The sequence below is a fragment of the Semicossyphus pulcher genome, unplaced genomic scaffold (assembly GCF_022749685.1).
Source record: "Semicossyphus pulcher isolate SPU_LCO1_2020_fin unplaced genomic scaffold, fSemPul1.0.p SCAF_12, whole genome shotgun sequence".
Lineage (NCBI taxonomy): Eukaryota > Metazoa > Chordata > Actinopteri > Labriformes > Labridae > Semicossyphus > Semicossyphus pulcher.
In genome coordinates this window covers 11,693,974-11,721,565 of record NW_027211626.1, presented here as the reverse complement: position 1 = coordinate 11,721,565, position 27,592 = coordinate 11,693,974, and the positions used below count along the sequence as shown (strand labels likewise).

At 43.5% G+C, this 27,592-nt stretch overlaps 1 protein-coding gene across 3 annotated transcripts; it reads right to left on the bottom strand.

The window, feature by feature from the left end:
• Positions 1-527: 527 nt before the first annotated feature.
• Positions 528-26,427, bottom strand: dachc (dachshund c). Of its 3 annotated transcripts, none has more exons than XM_069658491.1 (11): positions 25,677-26,427; positions 18,043-18,152; positions 14,516-14,626; positions 11,145-11,323; positions 9,473-9,593; positions 9,217-9,351; positions 4,682-4,878; positions 3,876-4,026; positions 2,529-2,657; positions 2,281-2,385; positions 528-1,067 (listed from the first exon to the last, which is right to left on the bottom strand). In XM_069658491.1, exons 1-11 carry the CDS (start codon positions 26,258-26,260, stop codon positions 1,030-1,032), a joined length of 1,860 nt encoding a protein of 619 aa, XP_069514592.1. In that variant the 5' UTR covers positions 26,261-26,427; the 3' UTR covers positions 528-1,029. The 3 variants fall into 3 exon arrangements, with proteins under 3 accessions (XP_069514592.1, XP_069514594.1, XP_069514593.1); XM_069658493.1 differs by having other exon boundaries at positions 2,281-2,352; XM_069658492.1 differs by having other exon boundaries at positions 3,876-4,023.
• Positions 26,428-27,592: the final 1,165 nt, after the last annotated feature.

Below are 27,592 nucleotides of genomic sequence, written 5' to 3'. Positions count from 1 at the left end.
TTTTAAAATCCCTCACCCGTATCAGGAAAAATTATGAAAAAACATGAGTGCAGCCACAGAGAGAGAGGGAGAGAGAGAGAGTGAGAGAGAGAGAGGAGAGAGGAGAGAGAGGGAGTGCGTGGTCATCATGTTTCACTAAAGGACAGCTCGCATGTGACCCTGCTCACCACCTTCCTGTCTGTCTGTCAATACTTACGTGTATGTTTTTGGAGATGGAGCAGGAATCAATGTCACATCACTCCGCACACCTTCACATATGTATAGACACACATTCACATGGACCTCCTCTCCCCTCCTCCACACACACACACACACACACACACACACACACACACACACACACACACAACAAATCTCAAGGGTTTACTGAATGCAGAGCGGCTTTGTTTGTCCCCAAAAAACAGCAAAACTATAATATAAATTTCATGGAGGTGGACTGTACTTAAAATCAATACAAGTATCTTTTCACATCAAATACAATTAAATGAATGATGCATTCAGGGACATAAAGAAAGAAGCTGACACAATTTAATAAAAAGGATTTGTATTGTTTGTATTGTCAAACTGCACTACTGCATAACATACACAATACAAGTCATTTACTGACTGTACAACATGCCATTATGTTTTTTTTCCATAATAATAAAAACAAAACTGCTGAGTATTTATATGTACACGACTCTGTTACAAGTTATATTCATCACTTGTGTCCAGATAAACAGCACGGACAAAAAAAACGACTTCTTCATCTAGGATCTAAAAACCTTGATTGAAAGAAACACATATCGTCAAACAACATCATCGGAATAAAGAACGGTTCCCACTACGGCAGAGATCGGGTGATAAATGCAATAAATTAAACAAGAGAACAACGGAGACGTTCAAATGTCACCCTTGAAATGTGGGGAGGGTCCTCTTGAGATGTGGGTCTCTGATGCCACAGCTGCGACTGAGCGATGGTATCTCTTGTAAAAGGAGGAGCCTTCCATTCATCTATCAATTAATCCGTCCATCCCTCCAAGCGCGTCTTCAGTACATCCCAGTGGTCTGCAGGAACACTCTGCCCTCTGGAATCCACAAAGAAATCCAGATTAATTTCACACAATGCAACTATTTAAATCAGCTGTGATACATTAAGTCAGATTCTTCAGACTACACTGACTGGAGGAGTAGCAGGAAAAATGCTGCTCACTATTAATGCATTCATATAAATATTGAACAAGGTCCCCCACAACCTTGACTAAAGACATTAATAAAAGATCATTATTAAGTAAGGCCCAGTTGAAAGTGTTTGTCGGCCCCTGATCCCTGTTTTTGGCGATAAAACTTCCTGGCACAAAGGATCCACATCCTGCCCTGCTGTCTGACAGACAATTCCCCTTTAAATGATTTATTACTGGGTGTTAATTATGCAAATGATGTCCAAACAAACTCGTCACGAGGACAATTAAGACAGCCGTTAATTAGTGGCCAGTTCTCTTCTTGCTTCACTGACATTCAATTAAAAATTGCCTTTGAACAAGCACGCTGTCTGGTGCTGTGGTTCCTGGCACGGCGCGGAGCAGAGGTGGGCTGGAAACCATGCACTCTTTTGATGAGGCCGGGCTAAAGAGCACGGCCATTTCTTTTTCTGTCTGTTTAAGGCGTTACATGTGGGATTTTCTCATTAATCTGAAGACAATAATGTTGGCAAAATAAATATATTAAGACGCCCGTCTCCATTAGAATGGTAGCCTCGGTGAACTTCCGCACGCTTCATTTAATTTTGTTCAATTTCTCAGGAGCGGCTCGCCCTGAGACATCTCTGCAAACGCTTCCAGTAGGCTGGTCAGTTAAGCATCAGAGGCAGTGAGGAGGGGATATAATGGAATCGTTTGTCCTCGCTCAGATCAGAGGAACTACATAAACACCCTTCAGCAGGTGTTTATTTTGTAATTGTTACAGCATTTTTAACACATCTGGAGCAGTTACAAATGTTATTATGCGTACTTTAAAACAAACTCATTTATACTTTATACTACACCCAAACTTAAATGATCACAGGCTCACGAAACAGCAAAAAAACTTGAGTGTAAGGTATTAATTTTAACGTTTCTCTTTTCTTTTAGATAGATAACAGAGAATGAAAAGCACACACAAATAATCTGGAGTTAAAAGCTATAATAACATTGTCTGTATAATTGTGCGTTGAAAGTGTTTTGTTTGCAGTGACAGCAGCTTTTCTGTCTAATAATTGCACATCTACAACAGTTTAACTGACGCACTGTTAGTTCTGTGTACCTTGTACTGTTGCCTTGGCGTCCAGCCTGTTGTCGTCGTGGCTGCTCCCGTCCACGTCCTGGGTCACAGACTCTGTGTGAGGAGGGACCGCTGATGATTGATGGCCTGTAGTTTGGTCATTAATTCATAAGGACACTTAATAATTACAAGCAAATTAACAGTCGTGTTTTGCTGCACTGAAGTCTCTGTGACATTTATTATGAAAATGTGAATTAGGCTAAATTATGAGTCGACGTTTCTGTGTGTACCTGTGTGTGTGTTGGCAGTGTGCAGCAGGCTGTGCTCGGCCTGATCTCGGAGTTTGACCTCCTCCTCCAGAGCCTCCTGTAGTCTCCTCTTGTTCCTCTTTTCCTTCTTCAGGCGCTTCTGGATCAGAACTGAAGACAGAAGAAGAAAAAGAGGAAGGACAGATGTCAGAGAAGGATACAAGTAAATGTGCTTAACATTTAAATCACATGCTTTTAATGTCCTATGCTAAACTTCTAATGTATCTGTTATAATAGGACAGGTTGTGATTGTCTCTCTGACCTCTGACCTTCATGGATCTCAATATCAGGAGATTTGAGCACGAAATCAAATTCAAAGATGTTTCACCAAAATGAAGCATCGATGCTAATAGAGGTGAACAAAAGCCTATTTTCCTGCTTCACCAACAGGTCAAGTGACTACCTGTTCTGGGTCTTTTATACCCCTTTCCCACCTAAATTAGCGTGTTGACACAGGTTTTTCAGACCCAGGAAGACCCGCTAATAAAGGGTGATTGTCTCTTTTCCCATTGCCAGTGAAGTATACCCCTGTCTGTCTTTTTTCTGCTGCCTCACCGTCTTACATCACAAACGCACCCGAAACAGGGTTAGTAAACAGTGAAGATGTTACGGTGGTTAGGTCTTTATTGTATCTATTACTCATTCAGTCTGTTTATCAAACTCGGCGCCGACATATTTGGAACGATGTTTGAGCGCTGCTCGGACGGAGACGGGTGGACTTTGTAGCTGAGTTGACAAGGAGTCGCAGGAGTTACCAACAGAGCATAGCATCCAGCCGGAAAGGGGGCGGAGATTAGCGTGTTGACCTGGGTTTTGTGTTCCCATCAATGCCGATCGGAGCCGAGGCGATAATAACCGGGTCTACTGAAGAGTCATTTGACCCGGTCTGAATGCCGATTGTAGCCTTTCCCATTAAGCAAAAAAGCCGGGTGTTAGAGGGTGTTAGTGGGTTTTTTGACCAGTGGGAAAGCGGCTTCACAGTCACTTTTCACCACAGTTAAATCTTTTGTAAACATTCCAAACCTAATTTAGTTTGTAGAAAACTGCCAAAATAAACCCTAATTCTCCTCTACAGAGGCTTTACTGGGGAATATAGAGTCGGTGTCCTCATTTCATTGTCTGATTTTGAAGTTATTTGGCAGCCTGTCAGATTAGGACTGCATGACACCTGATCTTGTTTAACAGAACTATAAGTGTTAAGATATCAGAATTAAAACCATGCCAGTGTTAATAAACACATGAGCAGAAATTAGAAGAATTTCCAAGTAAAACAGATCTAAAATTAACGCAGACAGTTGAGGTTTTATTCTGCTCTGTGTGACCGCCCACCTCTGTTTTTCTGCTCCATGCTGAGCTGTCTCTCCAGCGTCTCTCTGAGCTCCCTCTCGCGCACCAGCTCCATCTTCAGCTCCGTCCTCTCCAGCTGGTCCTGCTTCTCCTGCGCCCGGGCGTTCTCTATGGCAACCCTCAGCAGACCCTGCTTGGAGACACACAGGCGCACATCAACAGGTTACACACTGAACATAAAGCGGAGGAGACATCTGTCTTCTCCGAGCATCAGAGAGAACCCTTACTTTACCTAATCGCCTAAGCCTCGGTAAATATTCCCATTTCTTATGGCACGTTAACAAAGGATGAGTGTTTTTAAACTTCAAAGATTAGGATCATTCAAAATGAGCCACAAAAGATGAGCATGTAAAGCACATTGCGGTGTAAAGATCACAAAGATTTTTCATCCTCCTTGGGTAATATTTTAGTCTAAAGCTTTACTTGGTTACACAATTCCTGGATTTACTCAGGAAGGAGGGGGAAAGATGTTTAAAATGATCTTTAACCAAATAAAAATCCACTTATCTTAAAGCTACATGCTAAAAATTGTACTGCCATCCCATAAGGGTCGGATGAGGTTAAAAACATGCTTTTCTTTTGTTGAAAAGTCTTTCATTGTGACTCTGCTATAACAAAGACGTGTAAAATCTGAGAAGCAGGTCAGCACACGCCCTTCCCAATTATTGCACATCCTAAATGTCTGCCTCCTCTGCTATTTACCATTTCAGGAAATCCCAAAGAGTGGCTCATCTCCCTTCCTATTCATCTCAGAGCATAATAATAATAAAGCCCCGGCAGAGCCTCACCTGGATGTTCGTGAGCAGGGTCTCTATGGAGGACAAGCCTTCCGGGAAGATAAAGGGAGCGTGGTGGAGACCTGCTGGGATCTTCTGTCCCGCGGGGTAAGACGCCCTCTCGCAGCCCTCCCTGCCTGATGGGGGTTTCTGGTAGACTTGTCTATCACAGCTCTCCCTGGCTGTGTGAGTGGCCACGGAGCTGTTTTCTGGAGGGCAGAGAGACAGTTTGAAGTCTAGTCGGTAAGGTCAATAATCTTCCGGGGAGAGAAAGATGGCTCCTGTGAGCCGTAGACCTCCAGCTTACACTCTTGCTGTTGTAAATACTAAGTAGTGCAAACAGTCCCTGACTAACACGTTTGTTTACTCCTGTTTGAGTTACGTCTTCTTAAAACTACAGAACCCAGCTGTTCCTTTAAAAAGAACCTGAAAATTTGAGTTCTCTTCGTGACCTGATTTCAAAGATTCATGTCTTTAATAGGAACAGATGGGCTCGGGAACGGGTGCCACAGACAGGGGAGGGAATTTAAAAAGGGTGGACTCACACAAAGTTTGTTCTGCTCATGTCTTTGGTTTTGTTAATGATAATTAAAAAGTAGAATTTCAGACTGATCCTTTAAGCCTCGATAATCAGCAGGTGGCTTTAAATTATTTTCAGGTATGAGGACGCCGCAAAGTGAAGATTTTATAGTTTTAAGAGCAATTAAATTGATTATAGACGCAAAAAAATCATATTATGGGTTTGTTTTTGCTCCTTCTTAACTTCTTAAAGTGTCATTCCAAGTGTCAGAGACGTCAAATAATTACACATTTCAGGAAAAGCCTGGATTAAAAATCTCTTTTATAAGCGTCCAGGCCAAGACAGCAGCAGCACATTTTAACAACGTTTCAGACCACAGGCTGTTAAAAAGATGGACGACATGACAGCTTCCTGAAAGTGAAGCCAAAACATCTCTATCGCCCCCTGCTGACTGGCTGCAGTATAGGTCATAAAGCCCGCCTCCTCCATGTTAACAGATGGGACATGAGTCAAACTATAAAATCAAAATACACGTCAAATAAATGTTTCTCAAACATGGTTTCTGTCATTATAGTTAGTTCTTATCATGCTGATTTACATCCAAGTGTTCATTTTTCTGACAAGTTAGTTTTAATTAGTTATTTGATGCTGTAAAAAGGATGATTGACAGCTCTGTTGACAAATACAGCTCCTGCAGCCGATCTGTTCTGGATTAGCAGAGTAGAGGAGGATCAGCGAGAGGAGACGTAACTAAAACAATCAGTTATTGAAGTTTACATATCTGTGAACGTCTGCTTCAGACCAACACAAGAAGCTGCTGTTAAACACGGTGGCGTGCGGGATCTTGCGTGCTGTTTTTTTCGGTAATTTAAGTGTGTCTTTTGGTTAGCGGAAGTGGCTAAAGCTGCTCCACCTGCCGATCTCTACTGCGCAGTCTCTGGCTCCAAATGACGTCACCATCTCAAGATGGCAGCGCCTATCACAGGGGCTATTTTGGCATCAATCATTGTTTCAGGCGCACAAAATATAACACTTACATCACAACATATTCTGGGTCACATAGCAGAGAGTCATTAGTCAAGGCATCTACAACCTGATGCATTTTCCTCCAACGCCTTCAATCTACTTTTTAGATTTAAAGAGATCAGCTGCCCCGGACCCAAATTCTCCTGCAGCAGATTCCAAGCTGCAGGAGCAGCATACCTAAAACCCCTTTTTCCCCCCATTTCAAAATGCAGTCTTGCGAACGGGTCACAGAGTGAAGACAGTAGCTTCCAGCATTTTTCCGATGAATAAAATGACATAAGTAAAGGGGAAGCAAGTTAAGAATTGCCTTATAAATAAGGACATGCCAGGGATTTTAGTCGGACAACGCAGGCCCGTTAACTCAAGCGTACAGGGAGCAGTGATGAGTTAGGGCCTTAAGATTTGTAATGAACCTCAATGCTCCATAGTATAATATAAGTATCCAGAGAGTGAAGGCACTGAGAAGGTGCATGCATATATAAAACATTGCCGTAGTATTAAGGTGAGCTTAAAAATCACCTTCATTTTTATGGTGTCTAACATTTTGCATCTTAGTTTTTATACACCGTCTGGCAGATGATTTTGTCCATAGAACACATTTGTACCATCCTGCAGTTTTCACAACAGTCAGGTGTTTGTTTGTTTGAATGTGCAAATAGATCATTATTCCAAACACAATATATAAGGTTGATGCAGATTTCTATCATTTATAGCAAATTAATTCATTGCAATCATTTCTTGTAAACATATCAGGCCTAATAGTAAAAAGGTGTTTACACTAATTACCTTGAGCGTGTGCACATACGCCCGAGCCCTGGTTTGGGCTTTTGAAAATGTGGTTAGCCTTTATTAGATGGCACTCTGCCTATTGATAATGCATCACAGCTTGACATCTCCCGTAAAAACAGCTAAGAAGCTGCATTATGGATGACCATCTGTTTGTAAACCTGAGAACTGCGTGTTCCCAATTCGTGACAGTGGGGGAGAAGGAGATTAGCCATTTTCTGCATTTTTTCCCCCCCCACATCAGGCAGTTGCTCGCTTTACTGTCATCCGAGCCACTGAGGACGGAGACGTCCTGGGAGTCCGCCGGTTATTGGAGCAGAGACGAGTGTGAACGTGCGATGTGATATCTGGCACTTTTCTCCGTCTGTGACAAATGACAGTGTTTTCTCCACTTAGCTGACCACAGCATCTTCTGCTCCAAATCCACCCACCTCCCCTTCTCCGCCTCGGCCTCACGTCTTGGCAACTGTCACATTCAAGGTGTTTCACAGATGAGAAGCAGTACCCCCCCTCTCTCCTCCTCTCTTTTCTCCCTCTTTCTTGCTAAAAGCATTGCTCTGTAGAGAAAGGTAATTAGCAGGTGCTGGCGAGCTCAGCGGAGGGCATCCAACTACACTCCCGTGGCTCACATACAGACACACACACACACACTCGTAGCCGCTGAAGTGCGCAGTCAGCAGCGTGGGCTCCCCAGGCTCCTTGGATGTGACTGATCCTTTATTGAGTTACTGTTTTACGCCTACTTTACCTCACACTCACACACACGTTTGGCATAAATACACACACACATGCGCACGGCTGCCAGCTCGTTTGATCATTTACCCATCTCCCTAACCAAGGTCACTGTCTGTTTTTCTCTTTTCTCCCAACTTCATCTCTCTCATTCCTCTCCCACCCGTCCCCAGGGCTAATGAACTTCACCACGTGAAGACTGCCAGTCAGCGGAAGAGAACGGGAGGAGGGAGGGAGGAAGAGAAAGAGAGAGACAGAGAGAGAATAAAATTCTGCTGATGTTTGGTTAATGGGAGTGAGGTGTCAGGGATGGCCTCTGATCTTTGCTGCATGGATACGTTGTTCAAAGACCACTGAAACAGCACACACAGCCAAAAATGACTCACGCACACACTCGGAGATTATCATACAATGGATTGACAGAGTGACAGCGCTGAAGTGCTCTTTGAAACTCTCTTCAATCCACCGTAAACCTCTCCTGTGATGCTGTAGGTCAAACACAAAAGCGGGCGATCCAGCAAATGTACATGTGTTTCATTTGCATGCAGCAAAATCAATTGAGAATCAATTGCATAAATGCGATGTGTGATGCATGGCATTCACGTTGCTGGTGCCATCACTGCTTTGTCAATATGTTCACAGATACCTGACAGCATCTGAAGCCTTACCTGGGAGGCCTTTGTGATTTTTAGATTCGATTACTGAATAATGTGATTCAGTATTAGAATACATTTACACAGGCGTGTGCACACACATACAGACTCTCTCCCTCTCTCTCTCTCGCGCTCGCTGTAGATTTCTGCTGACTGTTTGTCCTTGAGCAGTCCTCATTAAGCTAATGCAAACCTCCCTGACAGAGAGAACCAAACAACTGACGTTGCAGCGCCGTTGCAACGCGGGCTCTAACGACAGGGAGGCAGTCGTTATGCAGATGAGGTCCAGCTGAGAGCGCGGGAGGCCGCCTGGCTCGTTAGGCCGCGGCCCGGCAAATGGCTCACTAATGTAACACTGCTTCCTGGTCTAATGGAGCCCTGTTTTGCAGAATTATTTGTCTTTGCTCGCAGCGGGAAGCCGAGGGGGGGCCACCGACAGCGAGGAGGAGAGACGGGGTGAGACTGTGAATCCTTATCGACCTGTTACTGAGATATTTCTTCCTTGTCAAAGCGTTAGAAAGCTTTTCTCTTTTAGAACAATGTTAAAGAAACCGACACACAGCCGCCACAAGTGAATGATGATATAGACGGATGGACTGGAGAGAAACTGGAAGCTTTTGTGCTCTATTGACAGACTTTGTTCAAAGGGAATTGATTTGTCCTAGAATTAATCATTCCTCATTAATAATCATTAAATGATTGATGACTGGAAGAAGAAATCTCAGCGAACTGCAGCACTCGACCTTTGAAGTACAGATGACATTGTCTTTGAACTTTCTTACAAATAAGGCTAAAGAAATCTCAATAAAAGACGTAATAGTGTGTCTCACCTCTGTCAGAATGGCCCCTCTTGTTCTCCTTGCTGTACTCCAGTGAAGTCACATCTGTCTCTCTGGCCCCCTGAACCACACCAGGTGAATGTCCCAACACATTGTGAGCCGACGACAGGCCGTCATCGAGTGCGTCTGGAATGAAAATATAAAAAGTAGATAATCTATAAAAATAGACTTATAAATTCCTCACAAGTACTGTAATGTGTTTTTATGAGAATACCTAAACGCTGCTATCAGACGGGTGAATACGTACGTGTGGTTTCTGCAGTGCGTTCTGTGTGGGACGGTGAACTTGATACACTGCTGCTGTGATTGGATGACATCTGAGCTTCCTCCAATGAGGGAGAAGGGGAGGGGCTGTCACGCACTCGCTCCTACAACGGACAACAGAAATGATCATTTTATAACAATCTCCGGAAAAGTATAGCTTATAAAGTAAACAAATAAAACTTAAAAAAAAAAAATCTAACTACAGAAACTTTGACATTGAGGAAATATCGACAGGCAGGCTCAAACTATTTAGAGCGTGGAAGGTTTTTAATGCGTATCAAGGCTAATTATTTTACCCATAATCATAATAATACCCCAAACATGTTGATACAGAATTCTTCTGTGGATAATCTTTAGTGGGTGTATTCGTAAAATTCAGTATGTAAAATCTTAAGTTCTTAAGTGTTCATAGGTTTTGAGTATCTCCATTTTACTGTCTTCCTCTCTACTATTATTTCATTCATCAAAATTATTTTATAATTTATTACATTTTAATATGTTCTTTAAAGGTAGTACAAAAAGTGAGAGGATTACATTTAATATTAGGCTAACACTGCAGTTACTGTTACTACTCACTCCAGCAAGGCTAGCATTAGCTACATTTAGCTAAAACGTTTAGCTAAGTAATTCTTGATCATGACTCATTAAAGCTAGAGCTGAGTCATTGTTCATGAATTATAAACTACATTACCAACATAAAACTTGATTTTTTTAGTAACAGATAACTAAGAGTAAAATACACAACATATAGTAGCCTTTAGCTTAGACATATCTTGACAGCTAGCTTAAACGTTATGTAGCTCTTTTGCTTTAGTTGTCTCTTGTCTATTTTCATGAAAATGATGAATAGTTCTGGAAATTTCTTTTTTATATACTTGACTTTGACCACATATGTAGCTGTGTTTTGCTTTGTATGTCTGAGTTATCCACAAATCACCCACACTCAAAAGAAACTGACATTCTTGGAGAAGCTGATATATGTTACATAATAATGTATTCTTTGGTGTTTACAGGAAAATTTGACGCTCATTACAAAAAGGCTCGTAAACCACCTCGGGGACCCGGCCCAGAGTTTGAAAAACAATGGTCTGCATCGCTAAGATTATGACCGGAGACGGTACTTCCTGTGACTGACGAGGACATGGTGTAATACTTTGTGAGGACTGACACGATGTGGAATTTTTGGCAATACGTAATCTTTCCAGACCTCCTTTAATTAGCCTTAAGAGTGAGACCACTGAAACACAGGACTGTTTTGAAGCAAAGTGTCCAACTTCGCTGAGAAGGTCAGAGTTTTTGTCTGTGTGCAGGATATCTTAAAATGTATTAATAGATATGGGATTGGCCTTAAACCAAGGAACTACTGATTACATTCTGGTAGTGATCCAGAACTGCAATTTGCACTGATAGTCAATAACATGTTTTTATTACCATAACCATTGGCAGAAAATGATATGTAAAGTTGATACTCAAATCTTCACTTTAATTACCAAAAGTTGGAGAGTTTTTTTATTAGATTATTTTTGTTGTTTTCCTATGAACACATTTTGAAAGAACACTTCTTTGTAACTCAGATCACATCTCAGTGTCTCCTGTAAGTGGAAGATTACTGGCCGGTGGTGGGATGCACCGGGCTAACAGGCCTCTGAGTTCACCTTAATGACGGAGGTGGGAGCCCTGGCGGGGGGCTTGGCGTGGAGCTGCGCCACGTTGGCCATGCTGGCCAGCGTGCTCAGTCGGTTCATCTGGCCCATCGCCATGGAAACCGAGGCCGGCGCCAGGCTGGCAGGGATCAGGGGATGTGACATCATCATGAAGGGCAACTGATCCAGAACTGGGAGAGAATAAAATAAAATACAATAGAGAAGTAATGAAGACGAGAGTGAGAGTCTGCTGCTTCTCTTATACGGCAAAGGTCAGACCGGCTGCTCTGCTTGAAGCCGTCAAAGCTGCACTTTACATTCACCTCCTCTCCTTTCCTGTTATTTTTGGTTCAGTTGTCTTAAACCATCACAACTTCAAGGCTTTCCTCTGCTCAGTCCTGTGATCCGAACTTAGAGCCTGCAGTGTCTGCTTTTCTGATGACGGGATTGAAACTGGAAGCTGATACCATTCCTCTGTGATGTCAGAATTACCTGGATGACTTCTCTGCTTCTGAACCAGGACGGGAGAATATGCGCGCATGTGCATGCCGACGGTTGTAGAGATGCCAAGTGTGTAAAAAGATAAGCGAGGAGGGAGAGTGGGTGAAGACTGGGAAACACTTGTCCTGCTCATTACAACACAAAGATGTGAAGACAGCGACCGTCTGAATGTGTTGTTGCGACTCTTCAAATGGTTTTGTTGTCACCTGCAAAAGCACAAATTCAGCCTCTCTGGAATTAAGACAAACAGGCGAACTTTTCTTTCAATGCCCCGGTGTTTTTGAAGATAATCCAATACGTTTTCAGCGGTTCAAACCAAAGTCTTATTATCCTGGCCAATCTGTTGTTCGCACTCCTCTCTTTAAGACGAGCATCCACTATCTTTAAAGCAAATCCTTCCTCTCAACAGCACCCTAGTGGGTTGTTGCAGTCCCTCTATTCATGAAACAAACAATCCTGTTTGGGGGAAGGGGGTGGGAGAAAATGACATAAATATTTATCATTTAATAAAAGGAAAAACAAAAACAAAAGAAACACAGGGAGGAAGTGGAACAAAAGAAGCTGATGGCAGTCCTGGTGCTGGGCCAGCAATGCACGCTGGGTAATTATAAACACAAAGGAAAAAATCTTGGACTCTATTCCACACAATTGTCACAAATAATAGAACGAGTGCATGGAAACAAAAAAAAAGAGGCTATCTAAAGAGGAGAGATGAAATAGAACAAATAACGGGAGGAGAGGAGAGAAGGAGAAAAAAGGAGGAAGAAAAGGCAAAGTTGGAAATAAAGAGTGAGGCGTTGACTTTACGAGTCGGCCTCGCCGGACATATGTGCGCCGCTTTGTGCATTTGGCAGATTAGTCTCTCACTTGCCCAGAGCAGAAACCAATCCAAACAAAAGATCAGTCTGAATGGAGCTAAATAACCAGATGCTCCGACAATCAACGAGCAGCCAACTCCAAATATTAAGCCTTGGTTAGAAACCAGCCAGCGCTCCACTTTTGTCACCCTCCCCACCCACCCTGATCCAACCCCCCCTCCCCCCACACACCACCACCTTTATAATTTCATTTTCACTCTCCGTCTTCTTAACTCTGTCCCCCCCCCCCCTCTCTCTTCACTCCCTCTGCCCTCCCATCACTCTCTCTTATGTTTCATTAAAAAACATCAAAAGTCAAAGTGCCTCTCTTATGTTTATCCAAACAAACCATTACTGTAAACAAACAGTTACAGTAAATTTCCCAGAAGATCTTGTTAAATGCAGAAATGGCTGCTCCCCGCTCTTCCCCGGCCCATAAGGTGTCACACTCAGCATTTGTGAGTGTGTGCGTGTGTGTAATCTGAGACTGCCTTTGTAGTGGTTAAAGCTCTGGTAGGGGCCCATCCTTCCCATAAGGCCGTGGGTGGCGGTATGGAAAAAGGCACATTGTGTGTATGCATGCGCCTTGCTTGCAGTGTGTGTGTTTGTGTGTGTGTGTGTGTGTTTCCACTTGACTCTATCATTAACAGTGATTAAGCTTTACAGGTTTATAATGGCTCGTGGTTACCATGCCACCTAACTGCGCACAGATGCTGGCAGTGGTAACTGAGTGTGTATACAATGGTAAACAATGCTAAAGAGTGGGGTTGTTTACAGGCACGGGTTGAAGAAGAATTTACTACACACACACACACGCAGAAACAAAGCAAAAAACAAGACGTAAAAGAGCTTAAACATTTACATTTTTTTCCTTTAATTCCTAAAAAACCAAGGACAGTTTCTCCTTTTTCATTCCTGTCCTAAACCCTTGCAGCATGCGCCCCATAAGTGTGTGTGTGTGTCCCAGGTTGATAGCATATTCCACACAGACGCTCCATAAGCCCCGTCATCTGTCTAAACACACTGATGTCGCTTTAACCTGTCGATAACAGTGGGGGCGGCGAGTCCGATTTGTTTCCGTGTGTGTGTTTGTCAGAGCGGGCGTGCGCGTGCGTGCGTCTGTTCCGCCATCGATTGTCCAGCATTTGTCGTTTGCATTCAGGATAGTGAATTAGAGAGAAGACTATTGATTTGGCTTCAGCCTCTCATCTTATTCATCTCTCTATCATCCCAGTGCGCTCGCTCACGTACGGCCGCTGCTCCACTTTCCGCTGGCCGCTCTCCTTCACGGCGAAGCCAGGGATCGGGCGCAGTAAAGGGGACAGTTTTTAATAACATGTGAGCAGAAATTAAAGAAAGCAGCCAATTAGAAATGAGGTGATTCTTAGCTTTCCAGGGACAGAGTGACTTATCTGTAAATGAGAACACACCTAGCTTTAAAAAGCAGAGACTTTCTTCCAGTAAATCCTCTTATGTTACTCAGTGTGACATTATGTGCCATGTTGAGCGTGAGTAACAGAGCTGATTTGGTCTGCGCTCTCATGATGTGATGACTAATATGTACTAATGATGTGCCGGCAACATGTGAGGCCACAAAGCAGATGACCGTGTGTGTTTGTCAGGATGTTTCCGGAGTCTCACTGAGCAAACTAAGCAAAGTAAATATTCACGCTTACAAGGATTTATCACAACCTCAAAAACAACAGGAAAAAAGATACAAAAATTGTGATGAAAAATATAAAAAACCTGCCCCTTTGTTTTGATAGTTTGGCTGACCTGACTCAGATGTCTATTTGTGATTTCATCTGAAGAACTGACTCACTGCTACCGTAGTCGTTCACCGTCTCTCAGAGGTGATGTCACTTCCTGTTTTTTAATCAGACGGATTCAGAAGCTGCACAAAAACACAGCTGCTCCAGTCATCAAGACTCGGCATCACACACGAGTGCAGCCAACAACTTCTTAATGTGTTATAATTAAACATTTGAGTGTGTTGTTGTGGATGGACAAACTGATGGGACTCACCCAGCCCGGCGTTGTGGTCACCGTTCTCTCCGTTTTGGCGGCCATGCTGTTGGTTACTGTGGTAACTGGCCATCGCCTCCAGCTTGATCTTCTTGGCCAGGGCAGACAGATCTAAAAGAGAAAGAGAGAGAGAGAGACAGATACAGAGAGGAAGAAAAAGAAGGAAAGAAAGAAAGAGAAGGAATCAATAAAGAGGCAGATCAATGGCCCCGGTGGAGGATTAGAGCAGTGGGTAGGCTGGAGGTTGTCATGAAGAGACAGAGGCCGGCCATTCATTCTGACTGCACCGCTGCACCGGCCATTTAGTCTGCCAGGGAATCAGCAGTGATAGGAACAAGCCAAGACATTCATCTCTCCCACACAGGGACATCACAGCCCACAGCACAGCACACAGGACGACACTCAAAGGCGGCGGCGGCGGCGGCCGTGGCGGCTCCACCTTAAAGCTCTTCTTTATCAGTTTGAATTAGAAAGAAAGCGGAGATACTTTTTAATAGAGGTTGTGCTCTTTTGGATAATACGGAATGGAGAGTGACAAAATGTGTCAGGGGGGCCGAGCTGCATTTCAATTTGCGTCTTGAACCTCAGGAGGTAGTTTGACCCGCAGAGCGACCTTTAAAACTCCATCTGATGCCACAGAAAATTAAATATCTCTCGCACTAAGACAGACAAACACAGCGAATTATTAAAGTCGGACAAACCGTGCAACTGTGCAAACACCAGCGAGGAAATCCAAACACTGCATAAGTCTTAATTTCCTGATCTTGGAATCATCTAAACATGTGCACAACCGCTCAGTGTTTTTATTGTTCATACACGACGCTTGTTGTGAGTTTAAGAGTGTGTCTTTTCTTGCTCCTTTTCTTCTCATCTTCGCTCCTTCTCTCCTTCTCTCCTCTCCTTACTTTACCTTTTCAAATGTCAGCATCACAGCGGGACATAAGCCACCGTGTTGCGCGCGTGTGTGCGCGAGTGCAAGAGGGCGAGAAAAGGAGACTAAGGAGGATCACATCAAAGATTCTCCCTGCCTTTTACGCTCAAATGTCCTCCCTCTCTCCGTCTCTTTCTCCCCTCTCATGTGGCCGGTTCTAATCAGTGGCGCTGACATTGCCGCCGTGCCCTCTCCTTTGGTGGAAAAAGACTCTTTTCCCACTGAGAAAGATGCTCTTGAACGCTCAAACGCATACACAAAATACACACACACACACACACACACTCAAGCACCTTTGAACAGTGAGAGGAAGCGGAGCTAACAGAAAATGGCTTCTTTTGAGGCGGGGAATGAAAAGATCAGGTTGCAGTGAAGAGCACAAAGCCAAGGGCAACTTTGAGAGCGGTGAGGTGCCAACAATTACTTTTCTCCCTCTCTCTGGGCTACACACACACACACACACACACACACACACATAAACACACAACTGTTTGTGACAAGAACAAGCAGTGCTATGGCATTTATGTAGCAGACAGGCTGTGACTGTTTCCATAAAGTCAAAATATAAAACAAAAGATTATGACACAAATAAGACATTTTCTTTGTAACATCCGCCTGCCTCTAAATTATAAACAATTTAATCATCCCGAAACTTAATTTCATAGATGAAGACACAATTAATGGGTTGTAAGTGTTATTTACAAAAGAAGAATGGGAAAATTTACCGTCAAAAATCTTCATTAAAGATTCATTAAAGATTCTGACTCAACTTATCAGAGGATGTTGTGCTCTTATATTTCAAGCTAAAAAAAGGACCAGCTTGCAAGTTACGACTTGTTTCTCGCGTGTCAGCAGAGTGTATGGTAATTTTATTAATCAACGACCCAGAGCCCCGCCTCCTCACGCTATTGATGATGGGTTAAATATCTCATTATGAGGGTCTGCAGGTAAAATATAAAGCCGCCCCTTCCTCTAACTACTCTGCATTAAGCAACCTGTCCTATCTTTAAACTGATGGAGTAACTCCGCCGGTTGCCAGGTCATTGCTTTCACTTTCCGACAGCTGAAAAAAAAAAAAAACAGAACACAATTTGAACTTTACCAACAGCTCCTCCGAGGGCTGAGGCAACATTACGACACTAATTCACTCTTTAAAACACCTCCCGGAGCCAAAAGGGGGATTTCAGCTGTGACTTCTGTTCGGTTGTGAAGGATTACAAACCTTGACCTTAAGAAAAGCTGGTGAAAAAAGGGGGATTTAGAGCGTCGGGGAGGCGCTCTCCCTGAATCTTTGATACATGAGGTGAACTACACGGGTTTTAAAATGAAGTACTATCTTTATTCTTCTTCTTGAGTTGTATAATTCACGGTGTATTTAACAGATCTTTGGAAAAATCCATTGTGTAAGTCATGGGGCTGCACCTCGTGTAAATTAACCATTAATCATATTATATATTTCAGCATCATTGCACTCATATTTGCGCTATTGTCTTTCGTAGGCTTGTAGATCCTAGTTTAATATGCAATGTTTAATGTAGACTTGTAGATCCTAGTTTAATATTTATAATGTTTAAATTGCATAGAGAGCAAAGTTCCTTGTTTGTGTACATACCTGGCCAATAAAGCTGATTCTGATTATGTAAAGGTAGTTTTCATATTGTAACAGGAGGCGATAGTGGTTATAACTGTGTTATTACATTTCAAGACGATTTATTGACAATGTCGTTATTGGCTTCACATCATGAATGAAAGCAACATTATTACATGTTTTACCTAACCTGTCAAATGGCGTACCATTAGGGGGCGGCTGTGGCTCAGTGGTAGAGTCGGTCGTCTTTCAAACGGAAGGTCGGTGGTTTGATCCCCAGCTCCCTCAGTTTACATGTCAAAGTGTTCTTGGACAAGAGACACTGAACCCCAAATGGCTCTTGTGGCATAGCCAACGGGTGTGAATGTGATCCTGACAGTTGGGCACCTTATGTAGCAGCCTCTGCCATTAGTGTATGAATGTGTGGTCGCAACAATAGAAAAGCGCTATGAGTACAGTCCATTTAGCATTTCAATTAAATAATTAATATTATTTATTAATTTATAAATTTTCTGATTTTCTAAACTTTGCATTAAAATTCATTTTCATTCATTTTTATTTTAACTTTTTCCACAAAATATTTGTATACTTATATACTTGTATATTTGTATATATTTTATAACATCTGATAATCATATGATCACCACTATTATATAACTAATCATAATAACTATCATAATAATCTGAGTTTGTAATTGGTGATTGGCCTCATTAGATGTGTAAGAGAAAAACATATTTTATAGCCTTTACCATGATACAAGGCAAAAATAAATAAATAAATAAAAACAGCTTTAAATAAATAAAGTACATTTTTTCACATTTTGTTATTTGAATATTCTGGCAGAGTAGTCATTTTAAGATGCAAAGTGGACAGTGTGATTATTTGTTGTCAGACATAATTCCTCTCATAAGTGGAAGTTCAGTTCCTCTGTGCTCCTGTGTGATATTATTGCTATATTGCACACGTGTATATCTGCTGTATTTGCACGGTGAAGCCTGGGTGGTCACCTGCAGGAGGTATGATCCCAGCATGCATCAGACCGCTGTGGGACAGCATGTGGTGCGTCCCGCCCTCCGTCACACTCTGCAGCCTCTTGGGCGGTCGTCCAGGCCTCGAACTGCGGGGCAGAAAAACACAAGCTAAGGTTAGCCATTAGGGCGGTTTAATACCTCGCTACCTCTTGTAGCTGCTTTTTCCTGCTGAGCCTGAAATGGGTGGCCCGGTTTGAGGAACTGTGTCCTTCAGTCTGTAAACCTCTGATCCTGCTGAAGCGTCGACAAGCGAAACACTGAAACCTGAGCGCTTCCAGGAAGGCTGCCGTACAGCAAATCTGACCTCCCGGTGGATACGAGCAAGCAAAAAAGGAGTTTCCCTGTGGCATCAATAAAGCACCTCATTACTGTTCAGCTTACTCATTCATTTGTCTGCTTATTAAATGTGTTTGCTCGCCTCCTTCCCTTCCCTTCCCTTCCCGTCCTTTCCTTATTTGGTCATTCACTCCCCCCCTTTTTTTTTTTCCCGCCATGTCACAAATTCCCTCAGTAAATGCTGCGACTACAAGCAGATTCACATGGTTTGATTGAGCCGGGCATGCTCAATCAATCCTGGAGGAAGTATGTGAAAAGCTGTCAGACATCACTTTGGCTCTGACTAAACGGTGTGAATGTCCTGACAGGGGAAATGACACGGGCCACATCAGGCTTAATGACAACCAGCGCGGCTCATCTCCTTTTCATAGCGGCCTGACATCGGATAACATGAGTCTTTGGGCAAGTGCATAAGTGTGTGTGATATTTAGAGCCGGAGCGAGCTAAGGGAAGGAAGACAGTGGAGATGAAGAGGCAGATGGACGGAAAGGTGAGGAGATGTGAGGGGAGAAAACAAAAAAAGGGGGAGAGATAGACTAGCAGCAGCTTCCTAGCGTGGGGTGTCTTTGAGCAGATTTTAATTAGAATCTAATCCAGCCGTCATTAAGGCCCCATAAACGAAGCTGTCAGTCAGGAGATTAATGGCGCCTCATTTGCATATTGCATATAATTCATCAATTACCCAGCAGAAAGGACCAATCCCCTGTTGACACACCCACTGGCTGAGAAAGGGGGGGAAGATGGAGGGAGACAAAAAGACAGAGAGAAAGATTGTGTAGTCACTAACTGTGGGAGAAAAACAGGTAGCTAGTGTGTGTGTGAGTGCGGAGTGTGTGTGTGTGTGTATGAAGTGTTCAAAGGTTAATTTGATGAGCCGATGAGCTCCACAGTTCCTGCCCTCGGTTTTAATGAGTTGTTATTATTGTCTCTTATTATGGGCCCAGACCGACTGGGATGTGACAGCTGACATCAGATATCACACACACGCGCACGCACACACACACACACACACACACACGGGCGCGAACACAGTGAGAGACACACTCAGGTACTGATATTCACACACACAGCGTGGCAGACTGGCAGCAGGAATGTGCACGGTGAAGGATGAAGTTGTGTGTGTGTGTGTTGTGCGTGGGTGTGTGTGTGGGGACGGGGGGGGGGGGCATTCACATCACACACACATATTTTGTTGCGGTGCATATAGAGCAGCATACTGTGCTTAACAAAAGCAGGAAATGTATTTTTAGGGCTCAAGTTTGAAGGTAAAGTAACACAAAGTTCCACTAAAAGCTGTGTTGATACACCTTTAAACAACACACACACACGCGCACACACACACACACGCAGAAGCAAACACAAGAGGGGGGGGGGCGGATAAAAAATAAAAGACCAAAGACTGTGGTTGGTTTTTACTGCAGCCACTTCCCTTTCCCTTACTACTGTTTATTTGAACACACTAATTAATAGCTTCTGTGTGTGCGTGCGTGTGCGTGAGTGTGTGTGTGTTTGGTGTGTGGGTGTGTTTGTATATGTTGCATTTTAGGACGCATAAAGAAGTGGAACCTAATTTTGTGTTTAGTCTGCAAGTGCGTTGATACATCAAAGTGACCCGTGGAGGGAGGTCTATGTGTGTGTTGCGCATGCGAGTGTGTGTTGTGTGTGTGTGTGAGGTTGGAGAGCACCGGTTCCCTGAGGTAGGATTAATGAAAAAGCCTTTCATGGAAAAGTCATCAAGCTGAGGGGATGGAATGAGAGAGAGGAGGGGGAAGAGAGAAAACAGCGCATTGTGTGTGTGCGTGTGTGTACAAGGTGTGTGTGTGTAGAGGAGGGGGTGTATGGCTTATGACCTCTTTGTCTCAAACTTTAATTAAAATCTCACCCAGACGTCCTCCCTCATGCCAACACTCTGGCCACACACACACACACACACACACACACTTTTTTAAAGGGTACCCTGTACATTGAGTTCTGCCCTCCAAGCTTTGGCGTGTGTGTTACCTGAAACATGAAACGCCAAACATGGCAGCTGGAGCTTAGCGCAGGTGGAACAGAAACAAAACATAACAAAGATGACAGATCTCTCTCTCTCTTACACACACACACACACACACTGAGGGGAAAGAGAAAAGTAATGAAAGAGGAGGAAGTGTAACAGTCAAAACAGTGGAACAGCTACTGGCTTTAAGGGACCGAGGTGCTGATAGGTAGCAGCTGTGTGTGTGTGTTTATGCGAGTGTGTGTCGGAGAGAGAGGGAGCTAGCTCAAACATGATTTTGTTTGGAATATATTAGCGGCGGTTTACAGCTCCCATGCTCCCATCCTTTCAATCTGTGTTTATCAGGCGGGGTTGTATTCGCCGTCACGGTCCGGTTTGATAAATCATACCGTGGTCGCCGAACGCAGGAAGACTTATGCTGCTGGTTAGGGGAGGAAGGGAAAAAGATTGATGTTGCGATCTTCCTCTCTGAAAAAGCTTCATGCGCCATTGTTGGCCTGTGTGATGATGTCATATAAGAAGCAGGCAGGAAGACACGCACGCACACACATCTTCAGACACACACAGGACGTTTGATCACGGCAAGAATCTGATCTGCTAAACTGATACCGCCGTGCATTCCTCTCCCACATTCCAGGGTCAAGACGATGTCAGGGAGACTGTGTGTGTGTGTGTGACTGTAAAAGTGTGTACTCCCTTACAACCTGTCATAAAGGAAGACATGGAGGCCCTCTCTATCTCATCGCGCTCTCCTTCTTCTCTATAAAACATCAAAAGAGTGCAGAGGTTAAAGTTGAGCTAATCACCCCAAACACACACACACACACACACACACACACACACACACACACTTTCACAGCCCTCCTCCTCCTCTCCATCCTAACGCCGCTGACTTTGACAGTGAGTTATGGCATGACAGTGGGGCTCGGCTTTGAGGAGTCCACCTTCCCACACACAAACACACACACTTGGCTTTCCTTTGCCAACTTGTGCGGACCGAGGTTCACCACAGAGCAGCACAAAGAGCGGGCTTTTGTTGCGCTCCGCAGGCCGCGTCAGCTAATTTATCATTCATCGTTTGATTTAACTTCATGTTTGACTCTGATATAGTAAAGAGCTGTGACAATGTTATCATGTTTTTTCTTCAAAACTAAATTACAAAAAAACACATTTTTTACTTGTATCTCTATAAGAATCAGCCATGCTGGGTTTAAAAAGAAGAGGTGTGTGCTTCCACCCCAGTTTAATGAAGGTGAATTTAGTTTGATAGAGAGACTGTTACGGTTTCTGTAACACACCTTTGCAGAAACGTGTCCCTGCAACGCTGGATAATAAGCACAATGCGAAAAAGTTTTTCGGGGACTATTTCTTACGGTGGCCGAACTCCATATCCGAAACGCTTTGTAAATTCGAAAAACACGAGTGCAAAAGCCGAAGAAGGGACCGAACGGGCTGAGTAGTGTCTCCAGACTGTTATTGTTGCACAACCTGACACATGTGGGAGAGAGAAGTACCTGCCCGTCTGAGAAGTAAAAACTTTGTTTGCTGGCTAATTGTTATTATTAATATTTAGTACTATCGCTATGTATTTGTTACAAGTCTGCAATGTTGTTCAATGTTTTTATAGTTTCATATTTACGTAGGCGACTCTGCCATTTAAAGCTCCTGTGAGGGGTTTTTCACTGGTTATGAAACAATTAATCCTGATGACTCTACATGACCTACAAAAGCAAACCAGACCATCAGCGACAAGATCGATTATTTCTATATAGTTATTTTTAATGCCCGAAACACGCTGCCTTTGTTTACATTTTCCAGGGCAAAATTTTAAAGTGAGTGATACATACAACTGTTAAAGAAAGCAGGATGAGATTTTTTGTTAGAAACACCACTTAAGCATGTACAGGACAAAATCAGCAAAGAGATAAGAGGCTTTGTCCACAGGGGGCGCCAAAATCGACAAGAACTGAAAGTTCCTCACAGGAGCTTTAACGTTAGCTTTAATCTGCCCGTTTTCCCTCACTTCTGTTGCGGCTTTTGTATCTGTGTTGCCGCTTTTGCACTTTTTGGCACTTTCGCTTTGCACGTTCGTTCGAAACCTCTCAGCCACCGTAGTTTCTTCAGAAGCAGGTCTGAAATAGAGCAAAGTCCAAATGTAACACGGACGCTGTTTCGGGAAGGGCTCTAAATTTGCTTTTAACACCACAAACAAAATGTCCATATACCTACATTTTAGGAATCTTGAAGGAGGATACCTCAGAAAAGGCAAATCGATATTGACATACAGGGCAACAAAGTATTATTCTCGTATTTATTTCGTAATCATGTAGTCGATAAAATGTCAGTGTTAATTTACCAGACCCCAAAGTTACATATTGAAATTGCTTCTTAAATTCAACCACAAGTACAAACGATAAACGCTAAATTGACCATAAAGGTAGTTGTCAATGAATTTTCTTTCAATCTACTTGGATTAAACAACAAATTGTTGCCGCTCTACTGACAATCAGTAAAATACATATTTATGAAATTTAGACGGACTATCCCTTTAAAGCAGCACAGATGTTATGAAACACATCTCTGGTGCTACTTTCAGGCCTTTGTGTATAAAAGATGTTCGCACGCACAAATGCACAAACCATGTGTTTTGTTATTAACTCTGCTTTGTTAAAAAGTAACAAGAGATCTTGTACGTCGCAACATTACACTGCTTTTTAGTGGCATGTGGGGGGTGACATTTGTGTACTGCGCACAGAGTATATCCACAATGTATTCACATTCACACACACACACACACAGTTTGACCTGAGCGAGCTGTTTGATGTGTGTTCCTCACCGAGAATGAAACTGTTCCTTTGTGAGGGGAGAAAGAAAAGGACGGCGGATCAGGTTGCCTCCTACACGCCATGTTCTCTCTGTGGAACTAATGTCATTTAGCAGCAAAGCCAGCAAACACACAGGCGTGACCATGGGAGTTTGTGTGTGTGCGTGTGTGTTCGGAGATGACAGAGGGAGTGTGTGTTTGTGTGCCACCTATGTTTGAATTATAACTAGGCTTTGGCTGAGGGTGAAGTCGGCCCTTCTTCATGGTTTGATGAGTCAGTGGTCAGGGTGTGTGTGTGCGTGTGTGTACACAGCAGGAGTTTAAGAGTGAGACAAAGAGAAGAAGGAAAGACAAAGATAAACAGAGGACATTTTTCTAACCTCTGCTTTAATCCTAAAAAAGAAGAAATGAATGAACAAACAGCCCACAGAGGGGATGTAAAGCATTATGTTAGACATGTTAGACCATGAGACAGGCCTGTTATTTCCTCCAGCCTGTCTGACTGTGCTGGACTGGAAAATAATAAGTGATGTCTGTCTTAATCAGTAACAAAACCCCTCACTGAGGCCTGACGCTGTCACAGAGCCGTAACATCATATTCTTGGAGATGTTCTTGGGAACTTTTTTATGCTCAGTCTGCCGGCCAGCCTTCCTCCCCGCTTTAACGAGAACCATCTTGAGCCGCGCTCTTTTACCTGCTACTGTTTGCTGCTCCATCCACACGAGGGATTACTTAGGAACTTCTAATGCGAGGGGGGAGGAGGGTGTTGTGATACTTATGGCAACCACAGCACATTTGAAGCCTTCAGACAAAGAATCACGGAAGTCGTTTGAAGATTTCAGACGACTGATGTTTTCAGATCTCATTAACTAAAGGCTGTTTGAGTGTTATGTTGATAATTAGAGACGGTGGAGGTTGTGTATTTGTACAACAACGTTTCCCATTAACACCTGACACAGAAGAAATCCCAAAGCAGCCAGAAGATGCATCTGGATTTTGTCTTTGCTTGAGGGCCTCAAATACTGCAGCGCAGGTGTTAAACGCACGCACGAGGAGCTGGAGGATCACAATAGCTTGTTTCTTTTGAGAGTGATTTAGCTCAACAAGTCACTGCTTGTATCAGAAGCTAACACCTGGATTTAAAATCAAAAAGGGTTTAAGGACACAGAGTCAGGGAACATCAAGTAAAGTAGTTTAAACATGACAATCTGTAAACATCTTGGAGCATCATCTATCTGTTTTAAATGGCAGGTGTAAATTGGATCATTCATGCTCCAAGCAGCAGGGATTAACCATCAAACAATAAGAAATTCCCCAAACTGAAGCTAATCCAAACTCCTCTGGATTCAAACCCATGCTGGTGCGAGCATGTGGCCCGCACACCGGCAGACTGAGTCACCAGGAAGCCACAAATCCCCGCCAATTTAGCCCCCTTATTCAAACATCTCTGCAGTGCGCTGGATTGATGACCCACGTAGTTGGTCACCATCTGAGTTCTGCAAAACAGCTAATTTACATAATCGCATCATAAATACCGAGAATTCATTTAATCATCTCCTCTGTTCTGATGCTCAGGGCTAAAGAGTGTTGATATGATAAGACAGCGAGTTATTAAGGAAGGAGAGAGAGGGAGAGAGAGAGCAAAGGGATCAGGGAGTGAGTGAGTGAGCTTGTCCTGATTTAAGCTGCCGCTTGGGGCCAAATGAAAATTAATTAATTTCTGTGAAGAATCAATTTCTCAGAATGACAGTGTCAGATTCAATGTGTGCATGTGTGTGTGTGTCAGAGTGATACTGAGTATGTGTGCATGTCAGATAGAGGGGGAGATCACAGCCTGTGATAACATGGCAAACTTTTAAGAGTGTTTGTTCTTTATTGAGATTACTGAAATTCATTATCGTCAACATCATCATCACCATCACAGTGTTATCATCCGTTAAATGCTAATTAGTGACAGACAGGCCTAACAGCACTCATGTGGCAGCCTGAATAAAAGGGAGGTTAACTTGACCTCCAGTCAGTCATCATTATATGTAGACAAAGTTCAGCACTATAACAAAGTCACATTTTATGTATGATTAAATTTTGGAATATTTATCTGACCCATATGTTAAAGAGTGGCTTTCAGAGGACTCTATATGCTTTTAATTTGAAGGAATCTCACGTATCTACTAACGCAAAGTCCTGAAATATCATGATACCCTTTCATTTATACGCACAAAAATGTGCTTGCAAGAAATTATCACTGAACTGAAATTTGCAATATAATTTAGAAATTCGTAATACATCCTGGAAGTTTTGTCCCGACCTGCAGATTTATGAGTAAAAAAAAACCCCTCTTATTTTGGTAACCCCACCTGCTGCACCTGCCCCCCTCAAACTCACAACCCAAACCACCAGAGTACCACTGTCACCCTCGCCCCCCTTACTGTCACCTTCACCCGGCTCACCTCGCGTTGGTACAGTCGCTGTAGAGCGTCTCGAAGTCCTGCCTGGAGATGAGTTTGCACCGGTTCACCCCGGGCTGGATGGCTCCGAGCCCCCGCAGCACCCGGACCTGCTCCACGTTGCACACCACCGGGGCAATGTCCAGCCGCTTCAGCTTGGTGTAGACGGTGTGGAGCCCGCCGACCAGGTGTTTGAGAAACACGTCGAAAGCCTGTGGCAGGCAGATGAGCTCCGTGTCTTTCACCGTGAACGAGGCCAGTTTGGCACCTTTCACCTCCACCAGTTTGCATTCGTTGTTCTGCGGCGTGCTCTCAACGGGCGACGGGGTGGCGTACACGGGCTTTGCGCTGCTGGACACCGGAGCTCCTCCGGGCTTTAACTGGGTCCCGTTCGAGAGTAAAAGGTCCGCTCGGAACTGGTGAAGCAGCGCCTGGTGAGTCACCGGAGGAGCCGGGGAAGAAGCGGCGGAAGTGGCGGCAGGTGGCGGAGAGTTGGTGGCCGGAGAGACGGAGCTCGGAGCCGGGTGGTGACCGAGTGGAGCGGCGGGGAGCAGAGCCGGAGCTGCCGGAGTTGCCATGGTAGTCATGTCCCGGAATTAGACCGAAAAGTAAACTTCAAAGTTAACTATTTCAGAAAGTAACTTCGCCGAACAAATGCAGTTGGTTTTGCGAGAGGGAACTGCGCATTAAGTGTGCCGAGGAGGAGAGGGGGGATGAAAGAAGAGGAGACAGGGTCTGTGTGTAGAAAAACAGATCACATAGTTGAGTCAGAATGAGAGGAGGCTTGTCTCCGAGCTGGAGATGCTACTGTCACATTATCATAAAGAGGAGGAGCCTGGGCTTATTCTTAGAGAGTGAGAGACACGTTCACACAGGCAGGGAGAGAGAGAGAGCAAAGATTAGCCTACATAAACTTTGGATAAGCCTATTTATGAACGCCTAACTAAAAGACACTTTCATATTAATGCTTCTGATGGGGCTTAGTGTGTCTGTGGCAGTCAGTCAGTCTGTAATCTGCCCACAACATCATTTAGGACTAATAGTTTTATCATTTAAAAAAAATAAAAAGACATGCTGGAGTTTTTTGTCCCAGAAGCAAATACTCTCAAGTCTAAATATTTGTTTGAAACAGAGAGTTTGTTTAATGTCAGACTTGAGATCCAGGAGCCTTAAACCAAGCTTGTGTATCAACAGACCCCCCCCCCCCCCCCCTAAAAATTATGTATTTTTTCTATATATATTTTTTATTCAGAGTTTTATTCACAATGTTTTTTAATTATTATGATGTCATTTGAACTCCATACCATTGTGGTCTTAAATCGACTAAAATCTAAATCTGATTTTGAATTAAAAGGATCCAGAACCAAAAAGATTAGGGACTGCACAAACGCGCATACTGTAAAGGGGGGGGGGGCAATAACCTTGGTTTGACAAATCGACCCCTTTACCTGTTCCCTGTACTGCGTCCTCATCCAGGCTACACACACACACACTGGCACACACACTCCCATCATTTACATATGGAGCTCGCAGTCCTTTCAAAGTGGCTTTCACGGAACATTGTGCTGATAATGATCTTGGTCGTGAGGGAGAGAGAGACACAGATCTCCAGAGACCATCTCACCATAAGACAAGGGGGAAGAGGATAAAACTCCGACTGTACTCCAACTCAAAGGACTTTAACACTCTTTTTCCTCACAGCCCCCCCTCTCCCCAATAAGCCCTCTTGTGTTTTTTAATTGGCAGAAATTAATCTTTAGGATGTAGATGGTAGATTTACATTCATTAAAAGTCAAGAGAGGAAGCCAGGCTTGATGCTAATCAAATCTGCTTAATTATGCTTAACATGAGTATCTCCAGGGGAAGAGAGAGAGAGGGAGAGAGAGAGAGAGATAGCTAACTCGAACTTTTTACTTTTT